The following is a 24,247-nucleotide window of genomic DNA, read 5'->3' as shown; positions in this document are numbered from 1 at the left end:
AGTTTCTAAGTATACCTAACAAGAGCTTGATTAGCTAATTCAGGTGCGTTTAATTGGAGTTGGAACTAAAATATGCAGGACACCGGCCCTCCAGGACCAAGTTTTGGACATCCCTGATTTACAGCATGTTAGCAATATGCTAACTATGCTAGACAGATTAGCAACATTTATTTATTTAAAGGATTCAAGGATGCATAAACCTTAAATTTACCATGAAGTGCTTTAAAATGTGCATTTTTTTTATTTTTTTTTTAAAATTTGACACAATCTCAACTATAATATGAAGACAGACATATAGTAGCTCCTCTGCTTTTATAAAAAATACAAAAAACAGACATAGCGTTTTGTTTTTACTGTATATAGCAGCCCTGTGAGTAAGAGTGGTTGAGCTCAGGCGCGTCAAATGAGAAGTGTCATGAAGGGGGAGGGACATGTCAGATACTAGAGAGCATTTGATAGGTCAGAAGATTTGATGAGTAAATGAAGTATGAGGTGATGCCAAAAAATATTGGCTGCGTCCGAAACCGCCTACTACTCAGTAGGTACTGCATTTGAATTTAAACGTACTACTCGGCCGTTAGAAAAGTACGTTCTGTACAGTATGAATGTGAAAACTATGAATGAAGTTCGGACGTACTACATCCGCCATTTTGTCATAATCACATGACCTACCTGCGTCAATTGCGTCGCTTTACTCCCATTCATGAATTCGCTCGCGGGGCATCATGGGATAGCGCAGCATGCATGCGATGCACTCCAGAATCTCGCCGGAAGTAGTAAGTCATCCGGGTACTTCTCGCATACTGATTTTCGAATTGTATGGCTGTTTCTCAATATGCGTTCTTCAGCGGTCTTGTGTTCTCGTGCAACGCAAGTGTGCCGCAAGCCTGCGTTTGAGTGAAGGTTTCGGCCGTTAGATCGCCCCCTGGGGGCTGGCTGCAGTACAAGTCATAAAGCCCGCCTCCTCCGTGTTAATGAAGGAGACTTAAGCCCAAATAAAAAAAAATATTACACTTGCAATAAAATGTCCCGAAAGATAGTTCTGGTCGATTAAGGCACTGGTTATTGTGCTGAAATAGGTGCAGATCTTCATTTTTGTAAACAGTTTGTTTTTAGCAGTAATTTATTGCTGGGCGTGTCATCGTGATACACAGCTGTGATTGACAGTTTCTCAAAGCGCGGCGTCTGAGCTTCGGCAGGAGACTGAAGTAGACTGAATGTTATTATTCGATTTCTGTGTTATTTTACCATGACAAAATGAGTTCAGCAGTAAACTATAGTTTCTGACATACATGATCCTGGTGGAACACTGTTTATTCGCCAAGTTCAGGGCTTTTTTCGGGCTTTATTAGTTTGCTGATACACGCCTAGCCACCCAGATAACAAAACACAGTTCCGGCTAGATTCTCGCCTGCCGGAGACTTATCTCTTAGAGCTCAGACTGACTAATGTTACCTCTGCTGGACCTACTCCGGATGCCTGGACTCACTGCCCGATTCCAGTCCGAGTCAATCGAGCCAGATGCGGCGGCCGAGCGAGCAGGCGCTGCCGCATGCGAGCCGGAATCAGCCCGCGACGCCGCGAGTAAGTTATGCGCTGCGGCCTGGAGCTGGCGCGATTGAATATATAAAACCCTCATATTTGTTAACGTTGTTACATCCATTTGTGTTGGTATGACAGCAAACGCATGCTGAGAAGTTCGGGGGGCGTAGTTGATTTTACATAAAGCGTTTGATTGGAAGCTCGACTCTGCTCATTTTCGCGGCTCCTCCTCTGGCTCCATCAGACAATCCTTCTGCGCATGTCTGGCTCCAATTTCAGCAGTCTTTTGCGACAGTTTGTGCCCGTCAAGCAGGCGTTTTGCCCTCAAGGCGTTCAATGGGAAAAAGGGCTGTCGCGTCGTCCATATTTTTTACAGTCATTGGTGCAACGTCATCATCAGCTGCCTAAGTTCAGTTCCAATACTCAAGATTGCAAGTACGGAGGACGCGTGAAACTTCCCAGATGTGATCTTGATATCGAGGACGCACTAATGCAGACTTGAGCACCGAACTCGCTCTGAAAGTCCCAGAAGTCATTGCGACTGGAGGTGGGAAGCGCAGCATTTAATTTAGATTTATTATTAAGGTTCAGAGATATCACTTATTTACCTCAGGACTTTCCCTAAATGAAACGGTGAAAGTAAACATTAACATGAATATCTTAATAAAGGAATAAACACATTAAGGTTGTTTGTTTGCTGAAATTCATATTAAAATTTGTTTTATTTATATTGTGCAGAGTATATTTATAATGGTTTTTATGCAAAGTATATATTTTGAAGAGGGGGGAAACAATAAATCGTTGTATGAGTGCTGTAATTTTTTACAGCATCCTGTTGCTGTAATTGTTTAAATAATTTCCATTTAAAACACGTGAAGGTCATGTGACCATCAGGAAGAACGCAGCATCCCATTTCTCAAAGGACGCGTTCTCTGCCCTCGCGGTCTCCTGAGTTCGTTCTTCCGAAGACACCCGGCAAGACTGGTCTCCACAAGAACGCAAGTCCGTTCTCTGCCTTCTTGGAATTGAGAAACAGCCTATGAATTCGGACATACTACTCGGCTCGCGTACTGGTTTTAGCATACTATATAGTATGGAAGTATGCGGTTTCGGACGCAGCAATATGCCATCATATAGGTGGAAGAGACCAACTGCAAGCTTTAGATCAGGGGTCACCAAACTTGTTCCTGCAGATCTTAGCTCTAACCCTAATCAAGCACACCTGAACAGCTAATCAAGGCCTTATATGCATACTTGAAACACTCAGGCAGGTGTGTTGAAGCAAGCTGGAGCTAAACCCTGCAGGGACACCGGCCCTCCAGGACCGAGATTGGTGACCCCTGCTTTAGATGTTTATATTATGCTTATATCCTCTTAATGCAAATGTTGTCACTGTTTTGAGCACACTAGCTTATAGATATCCTTAACACTAACACATAAAAGCTTTATTTTAATTTCACAGGCCTTTAAGCTAAATGTGTACATGTGACCTTTACTGCAAACATAAGCTATGTGTGTTATTGTTTGAACTCAAGGAAAGCAAGAGACATTGAGAGATTGGCTGTTACCAGTGTGGTTTTGGCAGTCTGACAACATCACTGGATCGTAAAGAAATGTCATCTGGAATCTGCAGACATCATGATCTCAAACACAGCAAGTTTGTGCACGTCTGATCTGTTCCAAACCAACACCAGCGTCACATTAATCTGATTTCCATGAACTGAAGAGAAACAGTAAAGGGTACACATGAAAAATAAAACAAAACAATCAGAAAATTGTGTGTAATAATGAAATGACAGAAGGAGAAAGAACTGAACTACTGAAACGTATTTAATATTTTATATAAAAGACTTTTTTGGTGCTGGCAAGTTAAAAAAATGCACCTCATCAGAAGAATGAATGCAGATTTTGGACCGTCTATTTAGGATAAGTGCAAGTAGCTCACCTCGTTGGAATCATGGTTGGAATAAACTAAGTTGTTCACGCTCATCACCGTTTGATTGATAGAGACAACATAAATAAAGAGCGCAACAGACAGCGGTGTGAGTGGCATAATCTCGTAAGGCACATGGCAATATCTTTTGACACGATTGATCGTGAACCCGGTTCGAATCCAGTGTCTGATGAACACGTTCTTCTTTTTTTCTCCCTCTACATATCAGATTTTGCCTACTCTTTCTAACGAGGAAGACAAGTAGGAATCATTATAAAGTGTGTGTATTATGGAGGACTCAGATTCATAGAACTGAACTGGATTGGAGAGGTGTTATATCCAAATCATGTGCATTATAAGTTTGTAGAAGTTATACATTTAAAATACCCTTAAATATTTAGTACTCCTTCAGTGTACTTGAACAAGTATATTAAAATCCATTAATTTTCATTAGATGTATTAGTATTTTTTTTCAAAGTGTGCTTTAAATGCTTTAAAAATAAGTTAAATATTTGTAGACTAGAAATATATGTACTTTATATAATTTCTTTTAGTAATGAGGGCTATACATTATAGATTAATTTTATTTAACAAAATTATATTAATCTTATATTTTTTTTATTCAGCTATTGGGGTGTGGCTAGGTAGGGGGCTTACAAGACATTGTGCCCAGGGGCCTCTAAATTAAAAATCCGGGCCTGGTCTTGTCTATTAAATCTGATCTTTATTTTGTATTATCTATATTGGGTTCAGATCAGGTGATTGGCTGGGCCATTCTAAAGCTTGATTTTCTTTCTCTGAAAGCATTTGAGTTTCTTTGGCTGTGTTTTGGATCATTGTCTTGCTGAAATGCCCACCCTGATTTCATCTTCCTCATCTTGCTAAAGGAGATGTTGGACTAAAGCAGCTAATATTAATTTACAATAATGAAGAGCAGAGGGTTGCTGAAGAACTGAGAGATTTCAGCTGCTGTCTGGGCTTTCACTGCCTTTCTACACATCCGTTTCCTCATGTGTTCAATACATTTTTCCTGTGTCATTTCATTTTATTACACATAACTTCATTTGTAAACTAATTCGTTTTGTTTAATGGATTTCCTAGGTCGTTACCAACATACAGGTAAAATTTCAAGTCAACAGCATTAGAAATGTTTTCTGAGAAAATAGGTGACGTGTTAATTACTTATTTCCCTCACTGTATTAACGTTAGTTAGCATTAGCAAATACACGCAGCCTTTAACCATTCATTTCACTTCAGTATTACCCAACAGAAGGCAGTCCTCCAGGAATGCGGCTGTTTTTCAGAGAGCGCGCGCGGCTCGTGCTCAGACTGGTTGAAGATGCCTGATCTGCCGTTTGCGCTGCTCGTTTTTGGAGTCCTGCTGAGCTCCGGAGGAGCTCAAAACTCCCTCAGCAAACTGCCGGACACCGTCAAAAAAGGTGTAGACCTCGCGCTGAAAAATGTCAACTCTCACGAAGGAGTCCAGCAGCATTTTCTCTTTTTTAAAAGCCTTCAGCAGTCAAAAATTGAGGTAAATGTTTATTCTGTTTGAAGAGATGACTCGCGTCATGACGTCGTGTTGATGTTGTTGGGTTACGTCACATTTAGGCGGTAAATAGATGTTTTGTTGAAATATAAACTAAATCGGGAGTGTTTATTGATCAACATGTATTTTAATTATTGTGGGCAAGTTTTACTTTGCTAAATCAGATCAAATTATGGTTGTTTTTTTGACTAGCGTTACCTTTTTGCAAATAATGTTTAATATTTCAGTCTTTACTGTATTAAAGTTTTAGTATTTGAATCAGACTCTCTCTCTCTCTCTCTCTCTCTCTCTCTCTCTCTCTCTCTCTCTCTCAATATTCAATTCAATAATTATATCGGCATGAAATGTTACAAATGTATTGCAGTTTTAAAGTTTACATAAAAAGTAACATACATGTATAATAAAATAAAAACAGTACAACCAGTAAATTGTAGTAGTACAAAAAAAGATGATATTTATATATAATAATTAAATAAAATATCAACAATACATGACATTATTCAATATTTCACATTAATATTTAATATATTGTATTATTATTCCACATATCGTATTATTCATACAAATCAATACAAAGAGATCAGAATAAACTACATTTAACAATCAACATTTTAGGATAAAACAGAAATAAAAACAATAATAATTAGTATATTTACAATGATTCATTTATAATCAGCTAGGTGTGTGTGTGTGTGTCTCTCTCTCTCATTAACTTTTAGTATTAGGCCTATAGTTTAATTTTGCTATGTTGAATTTCATCTTTGCAAACTTGCTGTTATAAAAGTACATACATACATACATATATATATATATATATATATATATATATATATATATATATATATATATATATATGTATGTATGTATGTATGTATGTATGTATGTATGTACTTTTATAACAGCAAGTTTGCAAAGATGAAATTCAACATAGCAAAATTAAACTATAGGCCTAATACTATATATATATATATATATGTATGTATGTGTGTGTGTGTGTGTATATATTGAATTTGGATGTTTATGGTTTAATTTATCCTTATTTCTTGTTTATTTCTTGTTATTGGAATTATTGTTTAACTATTTTAATTTTAAATAAATAATCAATAATTAAAAAGGTGTGTATTATTGTATAACTAAATCTCTCATCTCTCTAGGCAGGGTTTGATGTAACCTTCATCTACCACAAATTTTATCTGAAAGCCACAAAGTGCAAAAGAGGAACGGAGAACGCTGACACCACCACATGTGCCTTCAGGAATGATCGGGTAAGTGAAGATCATAAATGAAAAACATCAGAAATGATTCGCTTCACCTCTGCACATACCTGGATAATCGGTGAACAGAGCTCAAGATGTAAGTCGTTGCTCAGACAAGTGTTTTATATACAGTAACATACAGCCCATGCAATGGAATAAGAGCAAGTTATTGTACTGTATTATAATGGTGTTGCTATTTTTTTTCCTCCAGCCTCTGATTGATTGTGCCATCTGCTATAAAACCTACGCTGGAAAGATTGAACCAGAACCCATACCCTATGTGAGCTGTGTGCATAAACCAGCTCTTACTGAGGTCTGTGCTTTTCACGCATGTGTTATATTCTCTGTACATCATCAGCAACAAATAATAATGATGCATTTTAATAAAATTAGATACATTAAAAAAAATGTTGCTTATTTTTTTATTAATGGAGCTACTGATACAATTAATTTAGTAAATATTAAAAGAAAAAATTATTAAAGAAAATGATTTTTAAAATAACAAATAATTTCTAAAATATTTACATACAGATATGCTGAAGTAATACATAAAATCATTGACCATTTTGAATATAAGTATTTTTATAAGTATTTTTATTATTATATATTTTTTAATATTTACATATATATATTAAAATATGCTCAAGTAATACATAAAAAACGGTGATATAATAAAATAATTTTAAATAGATCTTTGAATATTTAAAAAATGTCTTATTCTTACAAATTTTAAAATATTTACAAATTCATACATTCAAATATGCTGAGTAATACATAAAAAAATCAGTGATATTATGAAATAATTTACATAATGTTAAATACATATTTGAAAAATATTTTCATTCTTACAAATTCTAAAATATTTACATATTCATAAATTCAAATATGCTCAAGTAACACAGAACTTGTTTAAAAAAAAAAAACAAAAAAAAAACAATACACATCCCATCACAACATTGGATACTAGAAAGAAAATTAATAGCAGTGATATTTTAAAGAGACATTAGGTGTTAAAATGCCTAAAAGATCATATTTAAAAATATATTTTAATATTTAATTTTTTTTATATTTACATATGTTTTTAAAATATTATTAATATTGATGTAATCTGGCATATAACATATCCCAGAGTAATTGGTGGTTCATTCCACTGTCGTGATCCCTAATAGTGAGTAATAACAAATCTTATTATTTATTAATTATTATAAATTATTACTATTATTACTATTATTTACTATTAAATATACTCCAATTTTTTAAATATTAATGCATGCATATCAATATTGCACTCTAGTACTATAACAATTGGCTGTGATATTATACATAAAGATACTTCAGGTTTTATATATCTTATATATCTAAATATATCTTCATTAACTAATACCATTTCATTGTTTTTAACTGTAGGATATGACGAAAGAGCGACTCGAGCGCTGTAATAAGATGGGTTACAGCAGCGGATCCCCAACACTGCTGGCTGTTGCAACAGAATGAGAATACTGGATGTTCAGATACATAAAAATCTCTCCTAGTCAGTCTTTTGTGCCAAATATATAACATTTAAACATCTAATCAATAATCCAAATTCTTTTTGGTCCTTACTAAAACTCAATTTAAAAGAGAAACATACAATTACATGGTTACATTTTGAATGATAAGAATTTAGGTAGTCTTTTAAGGTATATCTATTTGTAGGTAAACATTAGTATATTATATATTGATAGTCTGTCTAAAGAATATCCATATAATTCCATAGTGAATGACTTATTGCAAATTCATTAGAATAAATGTGTCTTAATATATTTTATACATACAAGCTTACAGTCACAATTGCTTTTTTGTCTCATTAATAGAGCCTATGCATTGTGTTTTAATAGTGTCTCATGAACTGACATTACAATTCATTTGTTACATTAGTAAACATGAACTAATAATAAAATAAATGGTTGCATGAACAAATAAACAATCATTTTCAAACATTGTTAATTTGAACTCATAAACAGTTGTTGTACATTGTTAGTTTCTAGATTTATTTTTTTAAATTCATTGTTTATTAAAATTTAAGCTGAATTAAAGTACAAAGCAACTAATGTATAATTGATTGTGTGCATTATTCACTTTGGCAATAGGTTAAGCAAAATAGAGGAATTCACAAGCGTGCCCTGATCACACTGAACTGAGCTAAACTGAACTGAACTGAACTTAAACACTAAAAAACTGAACTACACTGATCCAGTTACTATGACCATTTATGTTAAGCTGCTTTGACACAATCTACATTGTAAAAGCGCTATACAAATAAAGCTGAATTGAATTGAATCACATAAATTGGTGTAGATTGATAAATATGGTCTTATTTCACTGAAAACCCTCCCAATTTTACGATGCTTAGAGGATATTGCATATTTTTGTTCATATTTTGTGTTCATTCTTTCTGAAGGTTTCATTTTATTCCACTGGGTGGCAATATATATATATCCCCCACCTTAGTCCCCCCACCAGTGCCGATATACAGCCATATCGCACTGCTACGAGTGTGATATTGTGTTTATACAACAGTTTGACGGCATAATTATGTATATAAAAACAAAATCAAACATGGAGAGTCTCAAAAACCCTTTTGTATGAGGAACTACTTTCTTCCGCGTTGGATTTAAATCATAAGCTGACAGTTAGAACAGTTGAGCAAGCCTCTTTTAAACTTTAGATCTGTAGTGTCTGCTTTTTGCTGGCTGTATGTGGGCGGAATAGTACACAAAGGGTAAAGAGGCTGTAGGAGTTCTGATAATGCAGAATATCGCACGGCTATCAGCCAATCAGATTTGAGAACCAGACAGAACTGTTATATAAATATATATATATATATATATATATTTTATACAACAGTTCTGTCTGGTTCTCGAATCTGCGTTTAGCTTTTTTAGCTACATTTTAAGTAGAGTAGCTAATAGCTTAGCTCATTACATTTGTCAAGTAGCTTGTATAGTAGCTTGTAGCATATATACATATATATATATGTATATATATATATATATATATATATATATATATATATATATGTATATATATATATATATATATATATATATATATATATATATATATATGTATATATATATATATATATATATATATATATATATATATATATATATATATATATATATATATATATATATATATATATATATATATTTATTAACCTTTTTTCTCACCACCCCACTGGTCATTTTCAAGAGACAAAATTTTGTTGTTGGAAACTGTATTTTATATACTTAAATTTGACTTTTGCATGCTAAAAGTACTTGAGTAAGAGACATTTTATTTGATTTGGGTCATTAAAATAACTCGGACAACCAATATTATAATTTAGGTACTCTATACCTGCTGTAGTTAACCTTAAACCTAAAATAGCTTGACACAAAATAAAAACAATACCCATTCTTGTCTTAGGACATTTTTTATTGAGCAAATTTTTGAATAACAGTAAGTTCATGACATGTTAAATATGTAGTGAATCTGCTGGTTTTAAACATACAGAATAATAATTAATACAGTTATGTAACAACTATAACATTACCATTATATCTTAGGACATCTTTGATTAACTTTTTATTACCTACACCAAATGTTGACTAATGAAGGTACATCTATTACTATTTATTTTGTTAGACTACTTTATTGTCAAACCGTGTTGCATACAAATGCATTCAACAGACTTCTGACAGTGTATTGCTGTAGAGGACAAATAAAACACGAGACAGGTGTTTAGAAAGAGTATAGTTTATTTTGTTTGACCTGCAAACTTATCTAAACAAGATAAACTTTCAGAAAACAGCCCGGAAACATTATAATGCACGCGCTCGTGAATGTAACCCGCGGTTGTCTTTAATAGTCCTTCTTTGCTCAACAACTCTGCTGAAAAACAAAGCAAAACATTACAACAGTCAGACATAGAGCAAAGAGCATAGAATCACCAAGAGGCGATTTGGGAAACAGACACTAGATGACGCGACGGCCATTTTATCAACACTTTTGATAAGTGTCGTATTGTCATCTCTCAGCTTTAACGCGCTTTTTGAATTAATTAATTAAAAACAAAGCAGCTGCTTGCCATCGCGACAGCAATGAAATCCAATGGACAGCCGATCGCTAATGACCTATTGAGTGTCGCCTCTTGGTCATTCTAAGCTCTTTGCATAAAGTTAAATCATCACAGTTGCCATGGTTTCCATTTCAAACTATAGTAAACTAAAGTTTAAAACTATAGTTTAAAATAGGCGATGAGTGGGCCTCGCTGCTCCCACCCACCATAACCCTCGCAGTGAGGTCCCACTACCGGCCTCCCGTGTTTCCCTTAGGGTCCTCAGGGGTTGTTTGTTCCCTGCCTAGGGCTCAAAAGCCACCTCGCCCCACGGAGTGCACGAGAAAACCGGGCGCCAGGCCGTGCCAGTGTTCACTAGATGTAGCTCGGCGGCACATTTCGAGCAACAAACACGTAATATTCTTCGCGACATTGCGATTATGTACGCAAACTGCAAGGAACTACTGCACAGACGGGCCCGAGTGAAGCTTCACGAACCGGACTTCGTGAGATTGTCGTGGCTCCACTAGTACCGTCGGTATTGAACTCACCTTGGTCAATTACAAACAGCAACACTGAGCGAACTGACAACGCTGAGAGAGAACCGACGAGCTTTATAGGAATGCAGATGCAAATTTTTACAAGACACGTCACTGCTGTGAGTCGTTGTCATGGTGAACGCTGAAGAGAGCGCACCCCATTGGAGCACACAGGCTGGGGTATATTAGTCACGGCGAGTTGCGGTCGGCTGTGGACAAAAACGTATTAAATATTTTGAATATATATTTTCACATTTTTGGTGCTGTGTAATGTTCTGGGATGCAGTAGAATATGGAGACAGATTAATATAATTAAAGATGCGGGACATAGAACAGAAAGTGAGCCCGGCTAGGACACAACATGACTTACAAACTCCTAGTAATGGTAAGCTTTATTATACAAGACCGCCATCTAGCGGTCACATAACCTAAAAGCATGTCAGTTGCTGCTAACCACCCCCACGGCCAAAAGGTCCAGCATTTGTCCTTTTAATTATTTATGTAGTTTAATATTATATGATATATTTATAATATAATTAATATAATATATTTTTATTCAATATATATTCCCGTCACGTCTGTGTTTTTGAGGCTGTTTGGTATCCGATTGCTCAAACCACTTCAAAAGGTGATCTAGGATGCATTCCAGATGAAACTATAATAATTTTTTTAGACAAAATTTATATAAACAAAATAATTTATGACCTGGAGAAAATCTGACCTGCGCCTGAAACACCTGTATGTGCGCTTTTGCAGCCAAAATTTTAAAAACATATTTACTATATAAGCATAAAACATTCTGTAACTCTTCAGGCCTGTAGCCAGGGAGGTTCGGAAGAAAGACCCACCCCTCACTGACAAAGATCTAGAATTTGTCCCATACATGAGCTCATTCGTCCTATTTTGACTGCTATGCCATCATAATTAGTGAAAATAATGCCCAACACTGATTATAACAATAATATCCAGCAACATAAATTCATTGACTGTCCTCCACTGGATGGCACTCTAATCTCCCAAACTACTTAATTCATATTCCCTCTGGAAGTGAAAGTAAAAACAGGCAAACAAAGGGAGGAAAAATGACTCTCCTCCACAAAAACACCTCCTGATTGCACAACCTCAGCGCAGCTCTCGGCGTCTGCATTTCTCTGAAGCTCCTTATTAAAAACCGGCATTTCAGTACTGGATAAAGATGCCCGTGTTTCTGCTCTTCATGCTGGTCAGTGCTGGACTGTTTCTGGACTCGTCGGAGGCTCAGGAGGATCTCAGCAAACTTTCCGAAAACCACAGGAAAGGTGTTGAAATGGCTGTAGAGCAGATTAACTCGCACCAGACCATCAAAAGCGTTTTTCTCTTCTTCAGGAGTCTGGACAAGTCTGAAATCGACGTAAGTGACTTCATTTGACACCTTTTAAATTATACTGAGGTAAAGTTGCTGTTATATTCCTACATTCAGTTCACTTTACCATGCTGCTTTGAATATTCGGTCTGAAATACATGCAAGTCTGACTTCAAAACTACATTAGCAATATTTAATTGAACAATGTTGTATTTTGATAGTGATTGAGTGCTAATATGATTTTCGTATTTCCTTACACTTTCATTAAGTTATATTAAGAAGGTAAAAGTCTAAACATATGAATTTAAAAGCAACTTTACCCCAATTTTAATTAGAAGCCACCTTAAGTGCTTATTTAAAATGTTTTGTTTATTTTACTTATAAAACACTAACAAATATTATAGTGTTTTGTAGTAAATACTAGTGTTTTTGAGCTTCACTATTGTAATGTACTTATAGTTAAGGTAATTTTATTGTTGTTGTGGTAATAAAACGTTGTAAACATATAGTAAAATAAACAAATTAGTAACAAGTACGTTTTCTACAACTACATACACCAGTTTACTGTAGTAAAAACTAAAGTATACTACGGTATGTATCACAGATTATCAGTTTAATGTGATGTAGCATTCATTAGCAAAATGTTATATAGCTAATATACACTCACTTGTCACTTTATCAGGTACAACTTACTAGTACAAGGGCTGGACCCTCTTTTGCCTTCAGAACTGCTTTAATCCTCCATGACATAGATTAAACAAGGTCATAGTAATATTCCTCAGAGATTTAGTTCCATATTAACATGATAACATCACACAGTTGCTGCAGATTTGTCGGCTGCACATCCATGATGTGAATCTCTTGTTCCACCACATCCCAAAGGTGCTCTATCGGATTGAGATCTGGTGACTGTGGAGGCCATTTGAGTAGAGTCAACTCATTGTAATGTATAATAAGAATCCGGTCTGAGATGATTTGCGCTTTATTACATAGCACGTTTACCTGCCGGGAGTAGCCATTGGAAGATGGGTACACTAACAAACCAATATAATCTATATTTGCTGTAAATTTTGCATTAATGTCATATTACGTAATTATATATTAAATATACAGTTGCTAAAGTTAATTATAACTAACATAAATCTTTTGATTGTGGAAGTTGCATTCATTCAATGAAAATGTATTAATAACAATGTATTTTAACCCTTTAACAGCCACCATATCTGTCTGGTTGACCTTTTGTCCATACTGTAGGTTATTATTAAAAGAAAAATCAAAATTAGCTTAGAGTGGTGCCAAGAACACAATTAAACCAAAAAGAATTCTTGGAGTGGAAGTTAAAGGGTTAAAAATATGGGTTAATGCTTAGACATGTTAAAGCTTGAATTCCATGATGAATCGCATTATAATCTGGTTTGTTGTAGGGTGGATTTGGTGTGAGTTATCCTTTTCATCACTTTAACCTGAAAGCCACCAGATGCCCTAAAGGAACTAAAGATCCAAACCCGACTAAATGTGCTTTCAGAAATGACAGGGTAAGTTGCTACAGAATTGAATAAATTGAAATGACTTTAATAGATTTTTCTTGCAGTTATATTGTGTAAAATGTGTAATGTATATAAAGAGCACTAGTGTGTTTCTAAAAGTATTCTGTTGTTTCTTTATATATTTAATCTTGCCTACATTTGAAGAATATTTTTTTAAAGGGATAGTTCACCCAAATTAGAAAATTCTGTCATTTACTCACCATTCACTGGTCTAAAAACATGTTTGAGTTTCTTTCTTCTGTTGAACACAAAAATAATATATTTCCAATAATATTAAAAACCTGTAACCGTTGCCTTTCATAGTATTTGTTTTTTCTACTATGGAAGTCAAAGGTTACTGGTTGCTAACATTTTTAAAAATATCTTTTTTTAATCTATTTTTTTTTGCAAAATAGAAACTCATAAAGGTTTGAAACCAAAATTTTCATTTTTGGTGGTGAACTATCCCTTTAATATTGTTAAAGGGACAGTTCACCCCACCAAAAATATTGTGTCAGCATTTATTCACCCATCACTCATCAGAAACCTGTTTTGAGTTTTTTTTTTTTCATAGAACACGAAGATATTTTGAAAGATATTCAAAATTGTTGACCATTGACTTCAATAGCATTTGTTTTTCCTACAATGGAAGTCAATGGTTACCGGTTTCTAACATTCTTCAAAATATCTTCTTTGGCAAAAGAGAAACTCTTAAAGGTTTGTAACCACTTAAGATCAAATAAACAGTAAGTAAATGTATTTTTTTTTTTGAACTATCCCTTTAATATTGTTAAAGGTTTACCCAAAAATGTAAATACTGTGGTCATTTAATTACCCTTCACTTGTCAAAAACATGTTTGAGTTTCTTTCATCCATTAAACACAAAAAAAGATAAAAAAAAAAATATTGGAAACCGGTTACCATTGACTTCCATTTGTTTTTCCTACTATGGAAGTCAATTGTTACCAGTTTCTAACATTCTTCAAAATATCTACTTTGGCAAAAGAGAAACTCTTAAAGCTTTGGAATTGCTTGAGTGAGTAAATTGTCATTTTTTGTGGTGAACTATCCCTTTAATAATGTTAAAGGAACAGTTCAACCACAAAAAAATAATAATTCTGTCAGCATTTACTCACCCTTCATTCAACATAAACCTGTTTGAGTTTCTTTCTTCCGTAGAACACAAAAGAAGATATTAAAATATTGGAAACCGATAACCATTAACTTTCATAGCATTTGTTTTTCCTACTATGGAAGTCGATGGTTACCGGTTACCAACATTCTTCAGAATATCTTCTTTTGCAGAATAGAAACTCATAAATGTTTGAAACCACTTGAGGGTGAGTAAATTTTCATTCTGTGTTTGTGAACTCTCCCCTTTAAAAAACATTTATTATTAATGGTCATAAATTGATGAGAACTTTTTAGCCATAGTTTTGAGAAAAGTTTTGAGCCGAGTCTGAAATGTGTTGATATGAATGTAATTGATGAAATGAGTTGATATGAATGCGATGGATAATAGTCATAATATTGATCATCTGTTTGCAGCCTCTGATTGACTGTGGGATCTGCTATAAGATCTACAATGGAGAGATACAGAATGAACCGAAGCCGTACATCCACTGCATTCACAAACCACAGCTCACACAGGTCATTCACCCCACATCACTGTAAACATTGCACAGTGACATTTCAGCATTTACAAACAGATTTTTGAACTATTGGACTTGATTTTGTTGTCATTTTTCACAAAGTTTATGATTATACGATACTGAAGCATTTAGCTTAACTTGGGCTTGGTTTGTTTACGTTTTAAAGACAAACCGAAATCTGAAACATTTGATGCAATTCAGACAAGGGTTGCATTTTCAAGGAAACAATGTTGTGCAAACTTGAATAATCATTTCCTGGAAATCAGGTCCCATGTTCAGTTATTCTGTGCAATGAAAACATTTTGGAAAAATGTGACTCCAATGTTAGATTTAGGAAACATTCTTAAGAAGAAATTTATTTTAAGTACCATTTTCTAACTTCAGAAAAAAAATTAAAGAATATTTTTATAATATTTTAGATTTTTTTTAATCCTCTTAAAGCAGGGGTGTCAAACTCAATTCCTGGAGGGCCGAAGCCCTGCACAGTTTAGTTCCAACCCTGCCCCAACACACTTACCTGTAGGTTTCAAACAAGCCTGAAGGACTCAATTAGTTTGATCAGGTGTGTTTAATTAGGGTTGGAACTGAACTGTGCAGAGCTGCGGCCCTTTTGGAAATGAGTTTGACACCTGTGTCTTAAAGGGATAGTTCACCCAAAACTTTATATTCACTTACAGCAGTAACACATAGAGACACATGAAGATCTTCTTTTGTTATTAATAAAAGAAAGAAAGTCAAACATGTTTTTGAACAAGATAAGGTTACAAAATGTTAAAGGTTAAAAAATTTACATTTTTTTGGATGAACTTTTTTTTTGGATAATCAAAGGGTAATATTATTATTTAGTTGTAGTAAGGCAACACTTTACTTGAATGGGTGTTCATGAAGAAAACTTTATAATCATTACATGACACACCTGAATGAGTTTTTTCATGCTTATAACAACTGTCTCTTTAGTATTATTCACTCGTTTATGACACATTATATGCAAAGATAGCATTGTTTGTTACGACAACTTGACATGAGTAAATACATCACAAGCTGTTTTTGTCTGTCATGACAACTGCACATTACCAAGATAACAAAACTTGTCATAAATCTGTCATAAGCATGATAAAACATAAACATCAGCCAAATATTCTTCTGTTCTGACAAAGATTGACAAAGAAACATTAAGAAAGCTTATTTATTCAGCTTTTCTGTGATCTCTTAATCTCATTGTAAATTATTACCTATGACTTGTTTTGGTGCAGGGTCACAAATAAGATTTATTTGAATGTATTTTCTTTATTAGTGTATTATAAGAAAACCATCATACTGTAAATGAAATCGTTCTCAATATATTTGAACGGAAATGCATATTTAATGTTTGTTTTGATGGTAATCAGTGAATAATAACTATTATTTTTATCATTTCAGGACTTGTTGAATACGAGAATTGATCACTGCAAAAAAATGAGCTACACTAATGGATCTCCATCTCTCCTAGCAGCGATAAAGCCGTAGAAGATCACATCGTATTTCTTTAATGTCACTTTTTAAAGAACCGATTTTGATGTATTCAGTAATACTGTAGGCATCTTTGCATTGTACATCATCATTTCAATACAGATTTTTTACTGTGCATCTTAGATTAGTGGCAGTAGTTATTATGAGTGCCATTTATTTGTTTTGTTTCAATAATCAGAATGTTTAATTAGTATTCAATAGGACACTAATCATTAAAAATGTAATAGTATGAATTTTTTATGTTGGACAAGGTTAAACAAGAATGTGTTTTTAAGTCCTTACTTTTTCATTTATTATTCATGCTAACATTAAAATTAGCCTGTTTTATGTTTTTCTCAATGATTCTCTTGATTCATGCATCGGGTATTGTTAGTAAATGAAGGTATTTCTTAGATTTTTCTTTCAACCTTAAGGTAAACGGGTTCAGAAATGAACACCTTTCAAGAAAAAAAGGAGGAAATGTGTTATCCAGCCCTAAATATTGTGCCTTTTTATGATGCTTTGTAAAAAAAAAAAAAAAAAAAAAAAATATATATATATATATATATATATATATATATATATATATATATATATATATATATATATATATATTCAAACTAATAAAATAGGTGACGCAGTAGGTAGTGCTGTCACCTCACAGCAAGAAGGTCGCTGGTTCGAGCCGAAAAGAAAATGAATGAGTGAATAAAATATTTATACAACATATTGTGCCTTACAATGTTTTATCATTTTTTTTAATAAAAATATTATGTATATATGATGTATACACAAATATATAAATTAGGTATTATATAAATATTTACAGTTATATAGAATTATTAAAATTCATTTATTCATTCCAATGTATCTCATGTCTTTGGACTGTGGGGGAAACCAGAGCACCCGGAGGAATGACCTTCTTGCTGTGTGGCGAGTCTGGCGACAGCACTACCTACTGTGCCACTGTGTCGCCAATTTTTAAAATGATAAAAAATAATCTATTAGAAATGTAAAATATAAAATAATAATAAATAGTCAGAATTATAAGACCCCCTTTGATTTTTTTTTAAACTTTTTAAAATATTTCTTAAAATTAAGCAAGGAAATGTTCACAGTAACTCTGATAATATTTTTCTTCTGGAGAAAGTCTTATTTGTTTTATTTCAGCTAAAATAAAAGCAGCTTTTAATTTTTTTTTAAAACCATTTTAAGGTCAATTATTAGTCCCTTTAAGCTATATATATATATATTCGATAGTCTACAGAATTATACAATGACTTGCCTAATTACCCTAATCGGCCTAGTTAATCTAATTAACCTAGTTAAGCCTTTAAACGTCACTTTAAGCTGTATAGAAGTGTCTTGAAAAATATCTAGTCAAATATTATTTACTGTCATCATGGCAAAGATAAAATAAATCAGTTATTAGAAATGAGCTATTAAAACTATGTTTTAATCTGCTCTCCATTAAACAGAAGTTGGGGAAAAAAATTAACGGGGGCTAATAATTTAGGGGGCTAATAATCCTGACTTCAACTGTATATTTGAGTTGCCTTATTTGGTTTTACAGTACTCAGTTGGTTTGAGTTCTCTTTATTTATTGGGTTTTACTGTGCTTAAATTGCTTTGTTTACTCAAATGGATTAAGTTCACTGTACTCAGATTAGTTTTTGAACTTAAATGTTTTTTTAAAAACAAGTAATAATAAAATTTGGGTTTTTTTTCCAAAACAAAGAGTGATAACATTTTGAGCTTTGATTTATTCCCCTAAAATACATTAGATTAAATTCTAATGTTATGTTAATGGTATAAAGTCAACGCTTATCATAATGAGCATTACCTTCCTAAATGTAACTGCAGTTTGTTTTCATTCATTATTGTAGCAATACCAAATACAGCTTCACTCAGACACAAACCATCTCTTCCAGCACTTTTTCAATCTTAATTAACGAGGCTGATTTGACCGTAAATTGCTATGACAGCTCAGAGCATCATTTATAAAATGTAACAATAACAAGAGACATTTTTAGCCAGGCATTTGTTTATCCCTTGGCTGAACTGTTGCACTTTTGTAAGTGTTTGCTGGCATCATGTCCGGGTCATTCAGTTCTCACTTTGGAGGTTTGTGTGTTCTGTCTAATTACAAAGAAAGTGGACTAGGGTTTGTGTGAAAAAATACAGAGAATGTATCAAAATATTAATTATATTAGATAAAAAAAAAAGAATTGCATGCATGTTTGCAACTATAACTAAATGCATCTTTATTTTGTATGTATATTGAAATGTTGGTGCTTCCACTACATTGCATGACTTTTATAATGAAATTAAACATGTATACATTGTTCAGTGTTTGGTCAGAACCACGGACAGCACCTTTCTGCAAACCTAAATGACTTTAAATAACAAGTTAGTATATTCCCGAGTCATTTGATCTTTCTTTTCATTCATCAAACAGGCTTTTTCAGTTCTTTTAATAGATTAACTTCAACTGATATCATAATTATACTTGAAGATTCTTAAATTTCTCTGTAGACAAGAAAACAGTGATGGTTATTATACTGAGAAAAGATTATATGCAGCACATGTACTGTGCACAACTAAATATAAATTGTAAAATAGTTTATAATTTGAAAAAAAACAGCCTTCTTCTGCGAGTATATTTTATATCTGTGATCAAATGCTGAATTTGTAGCACCATTATATCAGTTTTGGGTGACACGGTGGCTCAGTGGTTAGCACTGTTGCCTCACAGCAAAAAGGTTGCTGGTTCGAGTCCCTGCTGGACCAGTTGGCGTTTCTGTGTGGAGTTTGCATGTTTTTCCTGTGTTGGTGTGGGTTTCCTCTGGATGCTCCGGTTTCAAGTCCAAAGACATGCACTATGGGTGAATTGAATAAGCTGAATTGGCTGTATGTGTGTGAATGAGTGTTGTTTCCCAGTAATGGATTGTGGCTGAAAGGGCATCCGCTGTTTAAAACATATGCTGGATAAGTTGGTGGTTCATTCTGCTGTGGTGACGCCTGATTAATGAAAGAACTAAGCTAAAGGAAAATGAATGAACGAATTATATAAGTTTTCAGTGTCAAGTGATCCTTCAGAAATCATCCTAATATGTGGATTTTAAGCTCAAGGAACATTTCTTATCATAATCTAATCAAACACAGTTTAAGATATTTTATTAAATGCCTTTAATGTAAAATATTGAAACCACCTTGTAAAAATATGTACAACTAAAGTATCAGTTTATTAGTTTACAATTTGTAGCCTACTAAAAACGTATTGTGATTAAATGACTTGTTTTAGGTATGCCTGACAAGAATTTTTATATATATAAACTACTGAGTGTACTAACTTCGACACTGCACGACATTTTAGTCACTGTATTTCGGAAATTGTAGTCAAAATGAGTGATAGTCGTTCATTTTCTGTTCATTCAGAGGAACTATAATGTAATTTAAAGCTGTAGCTAACATTTCTAACTGCTTGCTAACGTTACTCTCTTTATGTATTTAACACATAGATACGTAGTCATTTTACAAAGACAATAATTTGTCTAAAACATCGTGATTTTCTCTGTTTGATTCGGAAGAGAAAATCTTTTGTGTATTTATTTACCTTTTTCAACAGTCGTGTTGTCTCTGCTGATTACGGTAATCTGTGTGCCAACAGTTGCACTCGGCGTGTTTGTGTGTCGTTTCAAAGCGGTAAACTGCTGTATGAGAGGACATTTTATTTTTAAACTATTTTAACAGCTATTATTCTGAATATGCAAAAACATTTTCTTTTCTTCTTGATTTGATGGAATATTAAAAATATATACGACATCAGTTGTTCCTGACAGGAGATAATGTCAGTGGACTATCGCGAAACAGCGCGTCATTTCAACGCTCTTCTTCTGAGGTTCTTTTACCGAGGCGCGACGACTGTTTTACCGTGTTCTTGTGGCATATAATGACCATGTCAGTCCCGGAGAGAAACTCTGGATCCGAGGAGAAAGAAGAGGAGAGCGAGGATGAGAGTGAAATCGTGGAGGAGAGTCCCTGCGGCCGCTGGCAGAAGAGAAAAGAGCAGGTATGTGCCAATTCATCATTGTCCGTGTCCCAAATCATCAGCTAATTATCACAAGTGTACATGATTTTAGTGTGATACCTAAAATATGATGCAGAAGTAGGCAGGGCACATTGTAACGTTATGGTGACCATCACATTGATGCCATGGCATGCTGTCTGTGTGGACATAGATGCTGTATATCTCACCCAAAAAATCCCTAAAATGCTTTCTGTATAGCAAAAACACAACACACCCCTAGGTAAGCTAAATTATGAGTAAGTGGGCAGATCATTGTAATTCCCTAGGTAGTAAGCTCACTGCAAAGCACAAAAACATGCTGTCTAGGTGATAAGCTAGTTAGACAGCTCATATGATGCAGAAGTAGGCAGGGAACATTGTAGGGTGAACATCACTGATGCCATTGCATGCTGCCCATGTAGGTAAATTGCAAAAAAATCCCCAAAATGCTGTCTGTATAAAGATAACACACCCCTCCTAGGTAGCTTCTTACTGTGTAGGTAGGCAATTTGCAGATATGGGCACAAAATTATGAGTAAGTGGGCAGATCAGTGTAACTCCCTAGGTAGTAAGCTCACTGCAAAGCAAAAAAACATGCTGTCTAGGTGATAATTCTTTCTCTTAGTCGACTTTCTATGATGTACAGGTAAGCATATCATCCTTTTAATGGACTAGGATGCTGTTTATTTAAAAATATAGGTTATAGCTACAATTGACACTTGCTGAGGGACAGTTTTATCGGCTGTGTTTCACTTATCAGCCCATGATCACAAATGTGCATGATTTCAATGTGATACCTAAAAATATTTAAACAGTTCACAACGAGGGAGATGCCGGCAGGGCACATTGTAGGTTCACCATCACTAGGATGCAATGCTGTCTATGTAGGCAGCTCACAATCATTCCAAAAAACACTGTGAATGTAGTAAGCACACTCTTATAGCACCTTTGCTGTAGGCAACTTGTAAATGTAATTACTGACAAAAATGATGTCTAAGTCGGCAGTTTCTTGAAATTCCCTATTTTTAGCTCACTGTAAATCATAAAACATGCTGTCTAGGTGATAAGTTAGACAGCTCGCATAATACCGAAGTAGGCAGGGGACATTGTAGGGTGACCATCACTATGATACCATTGCATGCTGCCTATGTAGGTAAATTGCAAAAAATCCCCCAAATGCTGTCTGTATAAAGATAACACACCCCTCCTAGGTAGCTTCTTACTGTGTAGGTAGTAGGGTTGGGCATCTAAGCTATAATGCCGATCCGATACGCATCTCGATACAAAGAATACGATCCGATATATTAGCGATACATTTGTGACATATTGCGATGCAACACGATACGATGCGATATTTCAGCACTAACTAATTAGATCAAGTTTATGAGATGATGTGAAAGAGGAAGCTGTGCCATTGAATGAGTTTGATTATTTATTAACCAAGCAAAACCAAGACTTTTTTTACAAACTGGCTCTTCTCTCAGAGCCAGAGTGTCAGTTTACAGTAGAGGGCCATTTTAGAACATATAGCACATATTATTTCAGTATTTTCAAGATAAACAGAATGTATAAGTGCAATATATATTAAAATATATATATATTTGCACTCTTTCAACATAAATAAATTTAGCATTGCACAACAAGAATTGTGATTTAACTTTTCAACTATGAAAACAAGTTTTACAAAGATATATTTTGCCACTGAATATTCAAAACTTAAGGTCATGAACTAGCAGTGTTATGCTGCTTTGAAACATCACTGTCACTGTAAACAACAGGCTGATAAAAATATAACAAACCAGCAATCTTCTTGCTGTGAGGTGGTCAAACTACCCACTGTGCCACCGTGACACCCAATTATTTTTATCATTATTATTATTAATATTATTATTATTATTATAATTAAATAAAAATTAACAGGAGGAGGTGTTTAAAACTTTCGTTCTCCGTGACACTAGGCTGAATATCTTTGCAGATGAACAATGCAATAGCATTCGTTATTGGCGTAGAGCGAGCAGAACTGTTGCGCACGGAAAAAAAAACTTGCAATGCTTTTCTCACCACTTTTGGAGCTGGTTGAAGCAGTGCGAAAGCCGGGGATGCAGAAACACTGGAAGATGCTTTCACAACAACACCGTGGCGCTGCTTCAAGTGAGATTTCAGATTAGTCGTACTGCCCGCGTATTTTACAGATGCGCGGCACATTTTGCAAATTGCATCTGTCCTGTCATGTCGTCCATCCTTAAATCCATAATGTTGCCATACTTTAGATTTAAAACTCAGTGGGGAATAAAATGTTTGTTTTGCTTCTCGCGCTTTCTGAGGGCGCTCCACTAGCTTCATCCGCACACCTGATACACTGAGTTGTAGTGTGTGCACATCCGCAAATCCGTTGCTAAGGCTTACTTTATGTAGGTCGATTAAATTATGCGCCAAAAACAAGTTGACAACACTTGTTAATAAATAAAAAATACATTCTATATTAAAAATATAAGCTGTATCTCGGAAAAATCGATGCATCTCGCAAAAACCGATGCATCTCGATTTGCTTCCAAAATTTCATTCATCCTCTGCTGCTCAACCGATGCACTCGCATCGTGCACGCGCATGACCGCGTATCGATACATATCGGTTAATCTTCCCATCCCTAGTAGGTAGGCAATTTGCAGATATGGGCACAAAATTATGAGTAAGTGGGCTGATCAGTGTAACTCCCTAGTTAGTAAGCTCACTGCAAAGCACAAATCATGATGTCTAGGTGGTAAGCTTACTCTTAGTCAACTTTTTATAATGTACAGGTAAGCAAATTTGGGACAGCTCTTTTTAATGGACTAGAGTGCAGCTTATTTAATAATATAGGTTATTGCTACGAGTGACACTCACTGAGGGACAGTTTTATATCGGCTGTGTTTCACTTATCAGCCCATGATCACAAATGTGCATGATTTCAGTGTAATACCTAAAAATATTTAAACAGTTCACACAATGATGGAGATGCCGGCAGGGCACATTGTAGGTTCACCATCACTAGGATGCAATGCTGTCTATGTAGGCAGCTCACAATCATTCCAAAAAACACTGTGAATGTAGTAAGCACACTCTTATAGGTAGCACCTTTGCTGTAGGCAACTTGTAAATGTAATTACTGACACAAATCATGTCTAAGTCGGCAGTTTCTTGAAATTCCCTATAGTAAGCTCACTGAAAATCATAAAACATGCTGTCTAGGTGATAAATTAGACAGCTCGCATAATACAGAAGTAGGCAGGG

At 34.5% G+C, this 24,247-nt stretch overlaps 3 protein-coding genes and 1 long non-coding RNA gene across 10 annotated transcripts in view; 3 read left to right on the top strand and 1 right to left on the bottom strand.

Moving 5' to 3' along the window:
- Positions 1-218: 218 nt before the first annotated feature.
- Positions 219-5,291, bottom strand: LOC141380753 (uncharacterized). The gene is made up of 2 exons (XR_015525267.1): positions 4,739-5,291; positions 219-3,262 (listed from the first exon to the last, which is right to left on the bottom strand). It is a non-coding gene; the product is annotated as an uncharacterized LOC141380753 (long non-coding RNA).
- On the top strand, positions 4,741-8,371 carry si:ch1073-406l10.2. The gene is made up of 4 exons (NM_001386533.1): positions 4,741-5,006; positions 6,176-6,286; positions 6,489-6,590; positions 7,685-8,371. The coding sequence occupies exons 1-4, from the start codon at positions 4,815-4,817 to the stop codon at positions 7,769-7,771; spliced, it is 492 nt and encodes a 163-aa protein (NP_001373462.1). The 5' UTR covers positions 4,741-4,814; the 3' UTR covers positions 7,772-8,371.
- Positions 8,372-12,032: 3,661 nt separating this feature from the next.
- zgc:195173 lies at positions 12,033-17,292 on the top strand. The gene is made up of 4 exons (NM_001128775.1): positions 12,033-12,290; positions 13,667-13,777; positions 15,317-15,418; positions 16,840-17,292. The coding sequence occupies exons 1-4, from the start codon at positions 12,096-12,098 to the stop codon at positions 16,924-16,926; spliced, it is 495 nt and encodes a 164-aa protein (NP_001122247.1). The 5' UTR covers positions 12,033-12,095; the 3' UTR covers positions 16,927-17,292.
- A 3,276-nt stretch (positions 17,293-20,568) lies between these two features.
- nrbp2b (nuclear receptor binding protein 2b) overlaps positions 20,569-24,247 on the top strand; it is a 53,518-nt gene continuing 49,839 nt past the window's right edge. For 6 of the 7 annotated variants that reach the window (XR_015524517.2, XR_015524515.2, XR_015524516.2 and 3 more), the window contains exon 1: positions 20,569-20,980. Coding sequence is in view for 2 of the 7 variants with exons in the window: in XM_087308770.2 (XP_087164896.1) it covers positions 20,861-20,980 (120 nt within the window). In the remaining 5 variants the exon portion in view is untranslated. The remainder of the gene's footprint in view (positions 20,981-24,247) is intronic. The other variant, NM_001130617.2, reaches the window with a different exon arrangement.

Source organism: Danio rerio, chromosome 24, assembly GCF_052040795.2.
Source record: "Danio rerio strain M-AB ecotype USA chromosome 24, GRCz13ab, whole genome shotgun sequence".
In the NCBI taxonomy this organism is placed as follows: domain Eukaryota; kingdom Metazoa; phylum Chordata; class Actinopteri; order Cypriniformes; family Danionidae; genus Danio; species Danio rerio.
Note: the sequence above shows the minus strand (reverse complement) of the source record. Positions and strands in the feature narration are given on the sequence as shown.

Coding starts and splice junctions, on each gene's coding strand:
- si:ch1073-406l10.2 (NM_001386533.1), top strand. CDS start 4,815: ATGCCTGATCTGCCGTTTGCGCTGCTCGTTTTTGGAGTCCTGCTGAGC. Junction 5,007..6,175: donor TTCAGCAGTCAAAAATTGAG/GTAAATGTTTAT, acceptor TCATCTCTCTAG/GCAGGGTTTGATGTAACCTT. Junction 6,591..7,684: donor ATAAACCAGCTCTTACTGAG/GTCTGTGCTTTT, acceptor TTTTAACTGTAG/GATATGACGAAAGAGCGACT.
- zgc:195173 (NM_001128775.1), top strand. CDS start 12,096: ATGCCCGTGTTTCTGCTCTTCATGCTGGTCAGTGCTGGACTGTTTCTG. Junction 12,291..13,666: donor TGGACAAGTCTGAAATCGAC/GTAAGTGACTTC, acceptor GGTTTGTTGTAG/GGTGGATTTGGTGTGAGTTA. Junction 15,419..16,839: donor ACAAACCACAGCTCACACAG/GTCATTCACCCC, acceptor TTATCATTTCAG/GACTTGTTGAATACGAGAAT.